This window comes from Gordionus sp. m RMFG-2023, chromosome 4 (assembly GCF_954871325.1).
Source record: "Gordionus sp. m RMFG-2023 chromosome 4, tfGorSpeb1-WG-v2, whole genome shotgun sequence".
Lineage (NCBI taxonomy): Eukaryota > Metazoa > Nematomorpha > Gordioida > Chordodea > Parachordodidae > Gordionus > Gordionus sp. m RMFG-2023.
The window spans coordinates 21478019-21496793 of NC_088778.1; the positions used below are offsets into that span (position 1 = coordinate 21478019).

General features: G+C 25.7%; 1 protein-coding gene across 1 annotated transcript in view; it reads right to left on the minus strand.

The window, feature by feature from the left end:
• LOC135928713 (uncharacterized) overlaps positions 1–18297 on the minus strand; it is a 38237-nt gene extending 19940 nt beyond the window's left edge. Inside the window, exons 1-2 of the mRNA XM_065465169.1 lie at positions 17557–18297; positions 17445–17514 (exon numbers count right to left, since the gene is read on the minus strand). Of these exons, the coding sequence (XP_065321241.1) occupies positions 17445–17514; positions 17557–18297 (811 nt within the window). The remainder of the gene's footprint in view (positions 1–17444; positions 17515–17556) is intronic.
• Between the last annotated feature and the right edge of the window lie 478 nt (positions 18298–18775).

Sequence of the window (18775 nt, forward strand, 5' to 3'; positions counted from 1 at the left end):
CCCTGCCCTTATATTTTATGTACAAATTGTCCAGTCCAGCCCATATAATTTTTAAAAAAATTCCACAGCCCGGCCCATTTTTTTTTTGAAATCAGGCCGGGCCAAGTATGTTTGGGTTTTTGTATTGGGCGGGTTTTGTATATCCTTATTACAAATGATGAATTTTACTAAAAATTTTAAGTTTTTTTTGATATTTGAATTTTAGTGTCGCCAGAAAAGTGGGGCTTGTCAAAACCGATCAGGGTAAATTGCCAACTAAGGCACATTGAAACACCTTTTTTAGTTATTATTTTAAACAAAAAATAACGATATATTGAATTTTATAAACTACACATTTTCTATACATTTATTTTTAAATTTAAAAAAATATACAGGTTATATCTAAATTACTAATAAGCTAAACATAGATATAAACAGGATTTTGGTAGGGCGGGGGGGGGGGCACTATTAGATGGGGGTTTCTCCCCCATAAATTTTATTGGAGGTCTTTAGGATCACTTATTATAGGCCTTCAGCGATATTATATTTTTATAAATTAATTTTGAGGGTTTACTTTTTTTTTATAAAAATGCTTTTTTTCTAAAAATTTTGAAATATAGTCGTTATTTTTAAAAGTTATCAACTTTTACTATTATTTCAAATTCTTCTTTATAGTGATATATTGTATATATTTTTAGGGGAGAGGGGTGGGGGAGGGAGGTTATTAGATTAAAATGATATTTATGAGAACAAGCAAAATGAGATGGGGGGGGGGGTGATTCCTCTCCACATGTAATTTACTTTTAATTAAAAAACAATACATATCTATTTATTTAATAAGCTTAAATTTTATACTTATAAAAACTTTAATTTTATACTTGTATAAAAAATTTATTGTATAGCATTTTATTTTTGAATTAAAAGATAGATTATAACTATCTACCTGTGTTTTCTATGAAAAATTTGATTGTCATTTTTTTATTCCACAAATTAAAAAATTATACAGATTAAATTATCTAACTATATTTTCTACATATAACATATATATAAATTATAATTAAAAAATTATACAGATTATATTAATTTAACAATTTTTCTAAATTATATTTATCTAACTATATTTTCTATATAATATTAAAAATATCAAAATTCATTTATTTTATAATTAAATTAATACAGGTTAATTTCTTTAAACAAATATATTTTTTAATAAAAATTGTTTATTTATACATTTTTTGTCTTTAATAATATTTTAATTAATATTTGAGTTATTAAAAATTAATGAATTATAATATTTGATTTATTTAAAATTAATAAATTATACGATATATTTAAAAATTAATAAATTATAAAAATATTTATTAATTTATGTTTGTATTTTTTAAAATTCTTACTATAATAAGCTTTATTTTTTTTAAAGTTTGATATAATTCTTTAATTTTATAATTAAAAAATTTAAAAAAAATAAAATTATAAAATCAATTTTTTTGTTAATCTATTAGGTAAAAATGTTACCCTTATAATAGATTACAAAATATTTAAAATATATGTAAAAAGGGTAGCGTACTAAAACGTGTCATCGTTTTTATAAAATTTTATATTTTATTAAATAATATATTAAACTTAATGTACTCAAAATTTTTAGTAAGTAATTTTTTTAGAAATTGAGATAAAGAAAACCAAAATTTGACACAAAATAACTCGAGACTCAATTATTTTTTTACAAAAACGGGCTCACTGATCAAAAGCCAACTTGTTTTTTTTTCCAAAATTAAGAGTCAAACTTTACGAATTTTTTCCTAAAGTTTGTCTAAAGATAAAAGGTTGTAATCTATTTTTATAAACCAAAGTCTTTGATTCGTTCCAAATTGATAATAAGGTAGATTTAGGTTACTTTGTTAATCGTCACGATTTAAGCCGATTTTTAGTAACGGCTAACTCGATATTTTAGGTAGAAAAATACTGCCTTCACCTCGAGAGATAGCATAAATGTTTGGACATCTATTAGCAAAAAATATTGTGTTAGCCATTTTTAAAAATAGGCTCAAATGGAGCCGTTTAACAATCACTAATTTAGATCATAGGTTTTATGAATATAAATTCATTTTAAGTCACCTTAAAGCTTGTTTAACTGGGAGAATATTCCATCTTTTCTCTAGAGAATTAATTATCAAATTTGTTGCATTTTAATTTCTTTCCTTATGGCATAATATTATCATAAGAACTTTTTCTTGATAACATTTTGAAATCAGAAAATTATGGTTTGATTTTTATGGATCATAATAAAAGGCGTTCAATAGTCAAGTTTGTTTGGTAATATTTTCTGTTATAAAAATTTTGAAAAAAGACTAGCCTCAAAATGATATAAACCTATCTAGCCCATTTTTGGAGAAAAAAATCGACCTTGAGTTATTTTTTGTCAGATTTTACCTTAAATTTCTCAAAAATTTTATCAAATTCTAAAAAAAAATGAGAATAATAGGTTCAATATATTCTTTAATAAAATATAAAATTTCATTAAAAAACGAGTGCCAAATTTGGGAATTTTTAAGATTTCAAAACGAGATGTTTCTTTTAATAGTATACACAATTTGATTGTACTAAATGCTTATTTAAAGAGTTCAGGTAATTTCTAATAGAAAACGAATATTAAATTTAACTATTGTTTATTTATTATATTAATTTAATAATTATTTATTTGTGAGGATTTAATATATGTTTATCAATTAATCAAATTCTTTGACAAACCTTTATCTCATGGGAGTGTATACCCAAACCCGATGTTGTGATTAAGGAATATCGCGATTAGGTTGTGTTGCAGTCATTATTTGCTGCCTCGTATATTTATATTTTTTAAACAACAAAACGAAGGATCTTTTTTTGATCAAATTGTGCTTCACACTTCTGATATTTATAGGGTTGAAATATATCCACCCCTAATCTGATTGCCATTACTTATCTTGTCATCCTTCAGAAGTGATCTTATTCTTTTGCTTGGATAGGTATATCGCTGTAAAACCCGACTAGTCCATAACCGATATTGTTTTTTCTTATTTTGTAAATTTATTTCATAATTATGATATTTAATTAGGCATAAAAGGAAGAATAGGTGGAAATATAATATTTATTTTTTTTAGGGCACGGACCTGATCTATCTTTTATTGATAATATTACCGCCGACCTGCAGTATTCTAATATAATATTCTTATACATTTATTTATATTATTTATATTATATATATAATATTTTATTTTTTAATTTTCTGTTGTGTTTGCTATATCTAAAATAAATAAATGACTGATAATTTTCATTGTATAAGTATCACTATTAATTTAGTAAATGCTTCAATGAATAATTATTGATTTTAAAAAAATATATTTTATAGATTCTTACACTTTTACATATTTTTCTTTTATACAATTAATTTTTGTGACATATTATATATATTTAACACTCCCCTCCAAGTAAGTAGACAGTGAAGGCCCCCCCCCCCATAGAAAAATCGTAAAAAAATATATAAAAGGTTTTTGTTAATTCCAAATATTCTATTTCAAATAGGTTATATTCTATTTTATTTTAACAAAAAGTTAAAATTAATTTAAATTTATCTACCTTGTGTATCAATAAACTTTATTCGGTAAAAAAAATTAAAACATTGTATTATAATTTAATCCATTAAAAATTTAAAATAGATTTTCTTACATTTTTCTAAATCTTAATGGGTAAAACATTGGCGTACGCAGCGGGGGGGGGCAGGGGGACAAATCCCCCCCCTCCCCCAAAGCCAAAAAATGCAGATACCGGATATATTTTTTTAAAATATTATTGTTTATATTAATTTATATTTGTTAATATTTATTCGTATCTCATATTAAATATATATTTAATTACATTTATTATCTCATTTTATTTTACCAATTAATTTTGATTTCAAGTTTTCCGGCGTAATATTTACTTATTATTTTCAAATTAGTGGCGTAATATTTATCTACCATTTTCAAATATCTAGTCAAATAATAATTATTTCTGAAACTTCTTGTCCAACAGGGAAAATGTAATTACAACCTTGTCCAACGAGATAGAGTCTCTGCCATCAATAACAGCTTTTAAGGAGTTAGAAGAGCCAATTATTTGCTATTACTGAAATATCACAATGGCCTGAAAGGAATATTTCCTCAGAAGCAAGAAAATTATTGGATTCAATTCTTATTCCTAATTTTATTTCTCATTAGAATGTATTATTTAATTATACAACTATTTTAAGTATTACTTTTCAAAAACATGACTGACTTGATTAAGAAGATGAGAATAGCGGAGAGCATTTTATCAGAACTCAAGGAAATTAGGGCTAATGTTGATAAAGAATTTCATATTTTATATTTTATTGTTGAGTCAAAGCAGAGCTATACGTGTTTAATATTTGTCTCCCTCGACTTGTAGCAAGGCAAGCTCATCGTTAAAACATTAATATAGGATCAGTAGAAGAGTATATCTTAAATACAGATACATCTATAACCCAAATAAATAAATTTTTATTTCATCATGCAGCACTTACTAATCTGCAAATAACTTCCACAAAATCCTTCCTAACCTTTTTTAGATGGTGACAGAAAAAAAAATATTTGTTAGATTTTTATTATGAAGATGTTAAATTATCTTATGATGCCTTACTAGCTGAATAACTATGTTTATAAGATTAACTATGGTTGATATAGTCCCAAAAAATGCTATGGATGCTCTGCATTATTTCAAACACATTTTAGATTAAATTCCCAATGTATTAAAAGGGTTTATAAACTCTTCCCATTAGTAAACTAAAGAGAGAACATTCTCTTTTTTAAGAAGAATAACAGAGGCCTGTAGAAGTACCATTTGCAGGGCACGGCCCGGATTTTTTTTAAAGATTTTTTACGGCCCGGCCTAGGTTTTTTTAAAAAAATTTTCAGGCCCGCCCAGGCTTTATTTAAAAAAACTTTTAGGCCCGACTCGGCTTTTTTTAAAAAATTTTCAGGCCCGGCCCGGCTTTTTTTTAAATAAAATTTTCAGGCCCGGCCCAGATTTTTTAAAAATAAATTATATTTATTTTTGATTTTTATAGCTAATAATAACGATTTCAAATATAGGCTATTTTAAAAAATATAGCCCGGATTGGGTGTTTTTTTAAATAATTCAGGCCCGGCCTGGGTGTTTTTTTAAAAAAATTTCTGGCCCGGCCCGGGTATATTTAAAAAAATAAAAATATTGTCCGGCCCGGGGACCTGGCCTGCAAATCTCTGAAAAACATACCAAGATGTACAACATCTGAAAGTAGATTGAAAGGTTTGGATCTTTTGAATATTCATAGGCATTTGACGACAAGCAAGGATGAGATAATTGAAAAATTAGCTCAATCACAACGAAGATTATATTTTACATTGTAAATGTATAACATACAAAATGCAATTATTCCTAAGAAACTTTTTGTGTAAAGGCTCAAAAAATTTAAATTTCTATTTTGGGTCATTTAAGTGATTCTTTACATATAATTTTTTTATAATTCACATTAATTTAAAATTGTGTATTAGAAATAGTTATTAGTCCTAATAAATTTATGCTTGATATTTTTAAAAAACAATAATATTTCTTAAAAAATTTTATTATCCCCCCCCAGACCAAATTCCTGCGTACGCGCCTGGGGTAAAAATTTTATCAACCAATTAAAATTTAATTTATCTCTACTAATAACTCTGACTATGCAAAATTTATAGAGTGTATGAAATGTTCAGAAAGACTGAACTTGCTGAATAAAATTATTTCTAAGACTTCCTATGCTACAAGAAACAAAAAGCATGCCTGACAAGATAGACGTTACAGCTTTTGGATCTAGATAAATTTATTTTGATTGCCCTTCAAGAAATATCAGAATAATCTGAACCACATATTTCATCTGAAGCTGATAAATTATTTGATTCAATACCAGACGATTTCTTTTGCATTGGATTATGTTAATAAATTTATACAACAATTTTATGAAATATAGTTTTAAAAAAAATGATATGGCTTCTTTCATTTTTGTAAAAATTTTTAAAAAACATCAGAAAATCGATTGAATGGACTAGCTCTGCTAATAGTTTTAATAATAATTCATTTGATTTTATTACATTTAGAGATTTAATTCCCAATACTGAACAACCTATTGAAAAATTGGCACAATCGCATAGAAGAAAAAATTTCCATTTATGACCATATTTTGATTAACTTTTTACATCATATAATGTTTAATTCTAAATTTAGGTTTATATATCCAAAATATTTTTTGACAATATTATATTCGCCATAAATATTTTTTTTAATTTCCAATATTTTTATTTTGTGTGCGAAATTGTCATTTTTCAAAATATAATTGGCTAATAACTTTTATATGATTAGTTGTAATAATTATGTTCCAAAAAAACTATTCTAATTTTAAAAAATATCCCCTCCCCCATCCCGTAAAAAATTCCTGCTTCAAACTTGCCCTCTAGACCCTGTGGGAGAAGGATGTTGGAGAAAATTTTGATTAGCTTAAGATAATAAGTATGAAGATATCAATATTTGGAAGGTGGGGAACATTCCTTGGCTACTCCTGTAAGCTTCGAAATATCAATTGTACCTGGGTTGTGCTTAGATTTTTGGCGGCTCGGGGCTAGAATATTTTGGGTGGCCCAATTTAAAATCAGGTTCGATTAGTTTATAGCAATATTTTTAAAACTAAAAAAATATAGAAAACACGATCTTCTATTAAATATTTATCGGGTTATCACATAAATTGCTATTTTACATATATGAATTTAAATGGCTATATATTCACAATCAAATACAATATTTAATTATTAACTAATTTATTATACGATATTGCTAGAAAATATTCCTTGCTTTTTTGTTTGTGAAGGATGATATAATATCTTCGAAATCTAAAGAAGTAGCAATAAAATTTTCTACGGAAATTAGAGATAAGGTAACAAACTGACAAATTGAGGCTATGTTAATCGTAAGGTAAAAAAAATTCTCTTCGATTCATTTCCAAAATTCCAGTATAAATTACTTTATAGATGACTCATATTGGTTCATTTAGAGTAACCTTAACCACAATAATTTTGTATGCTTATTGATAAATTATCGAGCCTGTTTAAAACTTCTGTTATGTACAAGGGCAAATACTACTATTAAATCCTGCAAAGGTTTTAAAACTTCAACGAAATTTTTAGTCACTTCCATATCACTGACATCATTTGCTTTTGATGCTAAATATAGATCGAACATTATCTAAAATAATCAAATACCATTTTGCATCCTTTATGGAAGTTACAATTTATGTCACCTTCTCACTTAAAAAATTAATTAATAATTGAACTTTAGTGATTAGACGAATACTAAGACGACTATATCAAACGTGGATAATAATTTATAGTCCAAAAAATTATCACTTTCTTTATCATTAAGCCCCATTCTAAAAATAGTATATATTGTTGTGCTAACTAAACGACTGCTATTGTTCGTTCTAAAACCGAAGCCAATGCTATATAAATTGTCAAATTATTTTTGTTTGATTTTTATTTAATTGCTATCAATCTAATTGCTTACACCACAGTAAATATCCTTATTAGTCGATTTTATATATATTTTTTAATATTAATATAATAAAAATGTATATTTATGTTTTTAATGTAATATATCATGATTTACCTTATTGGTTAATTATTCGTATAATGATTTTATATATTTGATATGATATAATATAATATCTGGTTAAGGTTTAGCCACCTAATATTTATGGAGATATTATTATTATCCTTATATATATATTTTTCCCTGATTTCATTTTGACTGATGTTATGTATTATGAATAAAATGAAAGAATCAAAATAATAATTTAATAAATTGGTAACCAATATCTTACATTTTAAATAATAATAATAGTAAGTTATTTTTAATTAAAACTACCTCCTTTCTTAGGAAAATATTTTATCGTTATATATATAGACTAAAGAAGCCCTGCCGAAGGTTGGGCAAAAGCAGACCGAATGTTGGCCAATAGGGGGTCTGGGAAACGAAGCCCCCATAAATTTATTAATCCCCCCCCCCCTCACTTGGGACAATCCTGGATATATAATCAATTGAAATATCATTTAATAATGAATGCTCATTATAACAACTAGTGAACATAACAATTCTTTTTCAATTGTCAATCAGGTAAATATGTTCTAGTAAACAGATATCAGGAAACCTTAATTTTGGAAGAGTTTCAAGAAGGGATTACATTGTTTTTATTTTCTTCTAAATGATTTTTTAAAATAAATATATATTAGAAGACAATTTATAAAAGTTTATTAATTTATCTAAATATAATATTGTCAAACATAAAATTAGGTGAATAAGATTATTCTCGTCTAATGCTTTGTTAATACTTTATATCAGAAAATTGTTTAATTCCGACAAAATTTTTTCAAAATTTTATATTATAAACGTCTTTTATTATCAATATAGGAATTATAAATATCAGTGGAATCAAAAAATGATCAGTACATTTCAAAGATGATTTTTTACGAGACTGTGGTCATAAAATTTGAAAATATTTTTATCACTTCTTATCAAGTCAAGGGTAAGATTGCAGGGATTTGATTGTCGCAACTACAAAACCCAGGCTAACTAATGATTTCTGAAGAGCAATTTCCATTCCATATATCACCATAAAATATTCAAAAATAAAAGAAATAATCAAAACATAATAAATTAGCTAGCTATACTTTACTCCCTTGATGGTTTTTTATTTTACAGCTCTACCTACTAGCACATGGAGCCTCAGTTAATTTTTTTCCCCAATATAATATTTTCTTAAACTTCTATCAACCCATTATTGTGAACTAATGATGAGAAAAAGAAATTATGAATAGTTTGTAAAATGATAGAAAAAAAATAAGCACTTTGAGGGATAGCTGCAGATGTATTTACTAGCAAAAATTGAGTTTATGAGCATAATGGTTATTATAAAATGAGAAAGAATTAGATTTTAGCCCTATTATTTTCTTCCCTCATTGCTAAAGAATGTGATATATTTGGTTTTGGTAACCTTTAGACATGTTTAAAAAGAGTAAATATTTCTATTTTTGTTTGCATTTTTTGGGTGTCCCTATGGCCCAAAGTAAAAACATTGGTGGTGCCCTAAAAAAATTTCTTTAATATGTGCGGATTACACTGTAATCTTACACCAGTGTATAGTATAATAGAACAAAAATAGAAGAATACAATAGATGGTTATACGAATGTTTTTGTTAAAAACATTATAGAAATTAATAATTAATTCGGATGTCAAAGTTCTTTATAAATATTAATTACTTTAAAAATAATTTAAAAAACGTTAGGCTATGTTATTAAAATTAATGAATTTAAAAATTAATGGACTTTAAAATTTTAATATTAATTCTAATTAGTTTAATAGGTTGGGAAAAATTTTGAAAGTAATTCTAAAATTAATTTTTTAAATTTGGGCGGACTCAATATTCGAAAAATTTGGTGGGTAAGAGTGATCGCCTCCGCTGCCATTCCCTAAGCACGGCCCTGATTTGCACTTATAATAAAAAATCATATTAATTAACCAAATACAGTTTCAATTATAAGAATTCAATAACTTTTTATTATTATCTGTTCAGAATGAATAAACTAGGGATGTAAAAAAACGAAAAAAAGATAAAACCAAATCTTTTTTAAATATAAAAAGCAAGGAAAATAAAAAAAAACGTTGGTAGAATATATTTTCTATGAGAATTACAATAGTAAAATAAACAAAGGTAAAAAGAAAAAACAACGTTTATTTTTTTAATTTGTTTTTTCTCCAAAAAAGCGATATTTTTTATTCCTAGAATAATCTAGAATAAATTAAATTATATAATTATTGCCAGATTCGAAAACATTACAGAGTGGGTTTTTTGTAATCAATAAAATAACAGTTAATAAAATATTTACTAATTGAAATTAAAAAAAATCATTTACGAGTATTAAATTACTAGATCTGATGTTTTTAAGTTTTATAGAATATAATTATAGATAAATCTGTGAACTAATTTTTATTTTATATATTTAATCAAAGAATATTTTTCTTACATTTACACACATTATTTAAATATTAACAGAATTTAATTTTTTGAGAATTCTGTAACAGAATATGATAATTATATATAACTCGATAAAATTATATTATAGTATATAATAAATATAAATTAAGTCAGTGGCGTAACAATCAAGAATGTAAATAATGTGCCACATCCGGTCGCATGCCATATATCGAGGTCATTTATTTCACAAAAGAATTAACTTATCTTTGGGAAAATAAGAAATATAAGTATCCCTCATATGTGGCCTAAAAAATATTGTTATATATTTTTCTTATTCTATTTTTTCGGTGGGGAGGGCGGGAGGGTATCAATACCACTAAAAATTAGGATTGAATATCACAATTATGAAATAATTTCTAAAATAATAAAAGTTTTAAAAAAAATTAGGGCCTTTGGCCATTTTTAGTATTTGTAATTCTTGGCAATATTATAATAGAGCTAATTCTAATGATAAAAAGTCATTACTCCCGAAAAAAAATAACTCAAACACTTATAAATCTATCTAGTAAGGGAAACCCAGGGTACAATTATAGTATCCACTACTCATCTTTTATTTCTAACTGAAACACCTCAAAAGGCTTGTGCCATTATATAAAAACGATAACTGATATAAAAAGGCGAAGGTATAAAGTATCTCATAGCCAGATAAGAAATATTTCAAACGTGACATCTATGAAATTTTCTAAAGTATTTTAATTTTTGCTTATATCTATAAATTATTTTATTTTTATATGGTCAATATTGCAAATATGCCAAGTTTAAATTTCATATTCAGACTGCTGCTTTCGGGCAAATATTTTTAGGATTTTTTAATTAGACTGTAATAAATTATATTTTTAAAAATTAGGCATTTTATGAAAAAAGTGAAATAACTGTTTTTATTTGAATTATAATTCGGTTACTTTTTTGTGTTGGCGATTCAACTGGATTTTTTATAAATATAAATATAAAGAAATTTACAAAACAACGACCAAAACCAAATTTTATCTTAATCTTAACCCAATATCGCCCAAGAGGTTAGTTTCCGAAAAGTTGAACCTGAAATAATTTGTTGCTCAGTCAAAACTTTAAACCCTCTGAACCATACCTGCTATTCAAAATAAGTTGATATTTTTAAAAATTAATTTTTAATTTCTGAAATTTATAAGGTAAGTACTATCCATATCTGGAAAATATTCCTTATAGAATTAGGTTTTTCTTTAAATTAAAAAAAACCGAACCTTACGTGGAATTTTGGATAAATAGTTATTCTAGAAAAACTTACGACACAATACTTAAATTATCGAGTAATAAAAATTTCTGAATATAAAATTTAAAATCGTAATAAAGATAGTCATTAATTGGTTTCTCGAAAAGTTATATATGGACTATAAAATAAATTCAATTTAGAATTTTAATAAGGTATTAAATTTTTCTCTTATTCAATAAAATTTAAATGGTGGTTACCGTTTTATGACATTTTGACAAATGAAAATTTATATTTATAATTAAAACTTTTAATTATATAAATGAAAACAGAAAATTGAAAATGTTAGTTTCGACATGTATAAATATTTTACGAAGATCAGAATTCTTAAAGGATTTAATATTAACTTATTGTACTCTTTATTAAAAATTTTATTTATATATTTATGGATGAGGCTGTAAGAATAAACTGATTTCGGAAACTGATTTTATTAAATAGTTGTTATTTTCCTTAAAATAATTTTAAATTGTGTGATATTTATAAAATTATTAACTGGAAATTTTTATAAAGGTGATAAAAACTTTTTAAATAACAAAAATTTAAAGTAAATAAAAAAATATTTAATCATTTTTTTTTGAATGTTTGGAAACAAACCAGTTTCCATAAAAAAGAATCCTTAATACCCTCGGTTAGGAAAAATTCAGATAAGAAATGCAATAGGGATGACCGGAAAAATAATTAATATTTAAGAAAAAATCTTTTAGTTCTTTTATTAATAAAAATTTTTTAAAAAATGAAAATTTTAGAATTATGAAAAACACTCGGGGTACCTATTACCCTTACATGTTGCGTGCCATAGCGCTTCTTTAATTTTATGTATATTTTAAAATTTGATATAAAAATATTAATCCTAAGTAAATAAATGAAAATAAATTAAATTGTTAAATTTACCAGAAAGAACTTGTTGTCACTTAAAACCACTTCGCATTTAATTAAATAAAATTTTAAGATATTAAATTTCCATAAATGTTGTCAATATTATTCATGATAAAATTTAGATTACTAAATTGAAATTAAGTCTGAACTTTTATAAAAAAAAATTATTGGTAAAAATGTAAAAAATTAAAAAATAACCTTTGAGTGTTAAAATTTAAATTTGCATTTAAAATTCATGAGTATATTTCTGCAAAACAATTTAAGAACCATTTAAGCATCTTATTAAAATATATTTATGGTTTAAATTTTAAATATCAAAGTTTATTGATTTTAAAATTATTTGAGAACAATCCCCGGTTTCCCCTATATATTTATATATATATATAAAAATAATATTTCATAGTAATTCTATATCACTACAGATAATCATGAATAGATAGCTAATAAATTTGAAACATGAAATCAATTAGAAATTAGATATATGCTTAACCCTACTTTCAAAGTTAATTTTTTAAAACTGTACTTTTCTTAAAAAATGATCGCAATTAAAGTTACTTTTAATCCACTACTGCTTCCTTTATAAAGCGGGCCAGGTCCCTTAAAATAAAGATTCAGGCAGGACAGGATCTGGCTTAAATATAAATAAAAAGTTTGGGCAGGTTCAAACTGAAAATAAATTGAATTCACAGGGATCTGCGAGCTACCGCTTTGCTAATCTTCAAAAAACGATATATATTGTTTTAAGACTTTTATTTTGGGCAAGATCCCCACTTTATTAAAGATCTGAGATATAAATTCTTAGAAATTATTCCATCCAAAAATTTCAAATTTGAACTGAATAATGAAGAACTCAGTTAGTTATGTCATATGTAACAGGCTTAATATGCTTATTTCTCTACCATATGGTATAGACACACAAATGTCAAATTGATGATAACAGCTTGACAGTGAATTTTTTCCACTATGATAGTAATCCTGTAAACAGGCATTATAAATTCAAACTAATAATATCTAATATCAATGTTCCCAGTATCTTATAACTTTCCAATCTAATTCCCGAGTGTAGTCGTCACGCATGATAGAGAGAAAATCTTAATCTGTGATTTCTCATGTATTGAAGGATGCAAAAAATAATCCAGAATTTAAAAATTGTTAAATATATAATTTACTTATCAAATTATATCCACGTACCAGTCATCTGCAACCCCGAAGAGCCTCTTTAAAGACATAGGTCAATTAGAGAAAATCGCGAGAAATGAAGACCTATATTTTAGACAAAGAATATCATTAGAAATAGTTAACCTCAAACCTAATTATGTATGCTTAGCTTAATCAACTAAATCATAGATGATTAACCCCCCCCCACCACTTTTTAAATTTTACATGTTAATTTTATATTTTAGTTATATTATGTTTAAACTTAATGATCATTATATATTTTTTATGTGTTATTTTAAAATAAAGGATAAACCACGAATATATATAAATAATTTAAAAGTAGTTAAATTAGGTAAAGCTAGCTTCCATCGCACTATTGATAAAGCTACAAAAAAAGAGCATACTAATTACAACACTGTTAAAACGGCTTCAAAACTTAGGAGGGGATTCAAACCGTAGCAAATATCGGTTTAGTTTACGTTGTAATTCAGAAGAATATAAAAGTAAGTATGTTTATAAGTTCGATTCGTATTATATCGGGTTGGTTTAAGCCTCTAAGATCCGTTTCAGCCTGTCTTACTTTTAAACTTATTAGAATTATGTATATATAAAGATTTTATAACTTAAAATCAATTTATAAATAAAATAATTTATAATAAAACATTACTTTAGCCATTTATAAAGTAATATCTAATATATAAATTTAGTTGGTTTGCAAACGAGTTAGATATTATACAAACTAGCTATATATCTGTCCTAGTGTATTTATTTTCAATTCAAGACAAGTTTTATTTTACCCAATGGATGGCTAATAAATATAGTAGTAATAACGATCTTTAAATATTATAAGTTTTTAAATAATTAGTATTTGTAATATTGTAACGAAGTTAGTTTTTTGGAAAAAATGATGAACGAAATTCTTTTTATGTTTGACGAACTTTAAACGTGAATGCGTTCCTTGTTTTGACGAACGACTTCGTTTTTTACGTTCGTTCAATTTTAAAAAATCTTATTTTTAATTCATTTGAAAATAAAAATTAATCCACCACATTTGAATTTTTAGACCACCCATTATTTCTCTCCTTAGTTTATTAATTTGAATATTATTATTTATTTTTGTAGATTCGTGTAAGCATGGATGTTGTTATTTCATCATCTGATTCTGAAATAAATGCTTTAATAACATCATATATTCAATAAACTAATTTTATCCTTGCTTAATGTAAAATGATCAGTTCAAAATCTTCAAGTTCTTATTTAAAGAGATAACTTGATTGTAATATTTATTCTTTTATATAATAATATTTCGAGTCCTTTTTTTTCTTCTTATTTTTAATTTTTTTTTTATATATTCATCTTATCTAAGAAAAACAATAACACAAAAATTTTTAATTCCCTTTCCCCCCTTGCCCCTCCCCCTATAAATATAAATGTTCCCTTCTACACATATCCAAATTAGAAAAAAAATGTCCAAACTGTGGGCTACATACCTTAATCAACAAAAACGGAACCCTAAGGAAGCACGGTAAAAGTGGTAACTGGTGTCATTTATCAGATCAGTCTTTCACAGATCCTATTCCCCCTCCATATATCTATTGCATTTAACATTAACATCCCCTTCGTATATTCCAGCTCTCACCACAATTAATAATTTATCTGTTGAGGACTCACCCTGTACTTCTAATGAGTTACCAATACCCTCTTTCTCCGATGAATTTACAAATTTACCTAAATCTCATATTATCTCAAGAATTCCCCGGGGAGCCAGGCTTCTTGCGGCTAAATCATATAGTAAAACTATTAATAACCTTCTAACCAATTTTAAATCCCCAGAGCACTGGAAAAAGTTTTTCTTATTTGGCTTTCATGCCTTTCAGGTTCCAACTTACAAAAGCAACTGTCCCTCAATCAACAAATTAAGAACAGGTTAAATGATCTAGAAGTTAAGCCATTGACGGTATAGATCCTGCTTTCATTCCCTTGATTACGCAAGGAGGTTAAACACTAATAGTAGGTGTTTGTGCTGCAGTGGGGGATGATAATATAGAAACAACTTAGCAATTAAATGCAATTAAGTAAATCATCCTTTCGTTTTTATAGAGGAAAATGATGCGTATTAGGCTAAGGCCATACCTAAGCCTTCTAGCGCTTGAGCGCATAATATTATAGAATTATTAAATTTATCATCTGCTTAGTATAGTTGTATTAATTTCTAAATATTCTAATATTTTAAATAGGTGTGATATAAAATGTATTTAAAACTACTTTGTAAATTTATAACTATATATTTCCAGCTTTAGTATTTTATTTAACCGCGACCACACGCTAAATTCAAATGCTCCTCTTTGGCATGGCCTTAAGCTCACTAAAAAAAATAAGCCTTCGGGCTAAATAAAAAAATAGCGATAAAGTTAGATCACTGCTCTGCATTCAGGGTTGCTGTATAATATAATCATTGAAAGTGTTTTATTTTACTAAAGTGTGTCTTCAAAGTTTTTCGATAATGTTTGATAAACTACTGAAAACTTGAATTTGATATCTCTAATTTTTTGATTATTATAATACGTTTGTTCATTAAAGTATTAAATATTATTTACAAATTATGGCTTTATATAAAATAAAATAATGGGTTCGCATACATCGAATGTTTTCTGGCTACTAAACTTTCACATTTTTTGGATTAAAGTGTATAAATGAAATAGATTTAATTCGATATTTTTTTTGGTGTTGATTAAGAGAATAAATCTCGAAAGTTTTATTTTATATAATAATTTAAATAATTATATGTTGAAAAAAAATTATTACCTTCTTATATAACTAATAGAAGAAAGTCAGGTGAATACCTTTAAGTTTAAAACTATAGAGTTTTGTTGAAATGGAATCAAAATAATTTCATAATTTTATAAATATCGAATTTAAAAATAATTATAAATTTTTGAATATTTCGACGATCTATTTTCTGGATTTTTTTTTATTGATTTGAAATATAATATTGTTGAGCGACAGATGACAAATATTTAATTTTAAAATAAATTATAAACCAAACAATATTTAAATGTTAAAATGCATATTTGATTTTGAAGAATATTATAATTTTTTTTATATAAAAAATTAATATTCTAACTTTTAGATCATTAAGAAAGTTGTTTTATTAAATTTATTTGACATACAAATAAGAGGTGATGAACTTCCATCCGCTGGGAAGTGCCCCGTTTTTGCTATAATATAATTAAGATGAACCGTAACCAACGCTTTGAGGACGCGTATCGTATTTCAAAAAAAGATGAAAAATTTTCTTATAATTTAAAATTATAAAAAATATTATAACAATTTTAATTTTTATAGGTAAAAATTTTATTAAAAATTCATGCCTAACATTTTTTTGAAAAATGAGTATAATTTATTAATATTATGTTTTTTATAATGTCTTCGCGCACTTTTTAAATGAAAAAAAAAGTTAACGAGAATGATCTTATAGAAATAGAAGAAAGATAGATAATGATCTTATTTATAAATAAGTCATTTAGAATAAACTAAAATAATTTTCAAAATAAAAGTTTAAACTATCTTAACAGAATTTCTGGGCCAAAAATGGTCACTAGAATACAAAAGAACTATATTATAATTTATTATTTCTTATATAATAAATAATATATTAATTTTAATGATAATGTTAAAAAAATAAATATATTTTCTATTAAAAAACACAAGAGATGAGAATATTGGGGACAGGTGCGAACTCGTCTCTCCATTGAATTTTTGATATCCTGTCCAAAGATATAGCCGCGCTCCATCCTAAAAATTAGGGACGGAACTGACCTGTAACCAGGGATGTGAACCCTTCGACAAAAAAAAGGGTTCGGGTCCGGTAATAAATTTAAAAAGGACCCGGGTCCAGGGTTCGGGTCCGGGTTCAGAGGAAACATAAAAATAATGACTCAAAATAAGACTTTTTTTCATTCATTTTTTATTATACTTCAATATATACACATTTATAATTCGAAATGAGATAATTTATATTTTAAATATTTTATTCAATCGCACAATCATGATACCTTCTAAAATATCATTCTTCAGATTTCCACGTAAATTAGTCAACGATGAAAATCCACGTTCTACGCTTACCTAAGATGGATAGTCATTTTTATAATACATAAATTATTGTACTTGTGTCGCCGGTACAGCCATGACGATTCTAGAAAAGGTATATAATTCTGGATATATTGAAGAATTTTCCTCCCAGAATTTTAAAATGTTTGCATCTCTATTAATTCTCATAACTTCCGAGAACTTTTCTATTAAAGATACAATAGATATTTTTTGCTCCTTTCTATCAGATGATAATTTAATTTTTTTTTCTCTATCTAATAGTAAAATTTCCAGATCATCAATATCGTTATCATTATCATTGTTATCGCTACAACCATTAGATATTGTTGTAACCACCAATGTATTGTAAATAATAGAGTTTTGGGTATAACATAAATCTTCTAGATGGTCTATAGCCATTTGTTTTTGCTCACTACTTAATAAAACCTGATATCGCGGGTCTAAATATATCGAAGCATATACAACACTATTTTGTAAATATTGTTGCTCTCTTATTTTCGTATTTTCTAATACTTCATTTGAAAAATAACTTGTTAATCTCCCTAACTCTAATCGACATCTTAACCATATGCCATAAAAATCCGATAAACATAATTGTTCAGCTTGCACTCTTAATGTTGTTATTTTTAAAGGAACCAGCACACTAGTAAGCTCTTTTACTTGATTCCAATCATCTTCTGACAAAATGATTTCACATGCTCCTATGATAAAATCATTACAGAAATCTTTCAAACTTAATAATCGCTCTAGCATCATACACATAGAGGACCAACGTGTTGTGCAATCTAAAATTGCCATTTACATTTTCATGGATTTTAATATTCTAACAATTGTGGGAGTTCTTAAATATTTTACAACATCCCTTGCTTTAAAATTTTTAACACCCTAAACCCTTGGACCCTCCACTTTTTAAAAGGGTCCGGGTCCGGGTTCAGCCAAAATACGAGGGTCCAGGAGGGTTCAGGGTCCGGGTTCACATCTCTGCCTGTAACCTTCAATAAAAATGGTTGATTCAGATTTTTATTTTTAGTCTATATAAAAATTTTTATTGTTTATCCAAAGAGTATTTTAAATGTGGATTTAGATTGATAACATTCTATTAAGGCATTTTAAAACAAGAAAACTAAACTAACAATAATACTATTAAAGCTACTTATTATTTTTTTAAAGAATATGTAAATAATAAAAATTATTATAATTTTATTTTTCAGAAAAAAACATAAAAAGTTATCTATTAATCAAAAATTAATATGATATAAAGAGAAATGTGACCCCA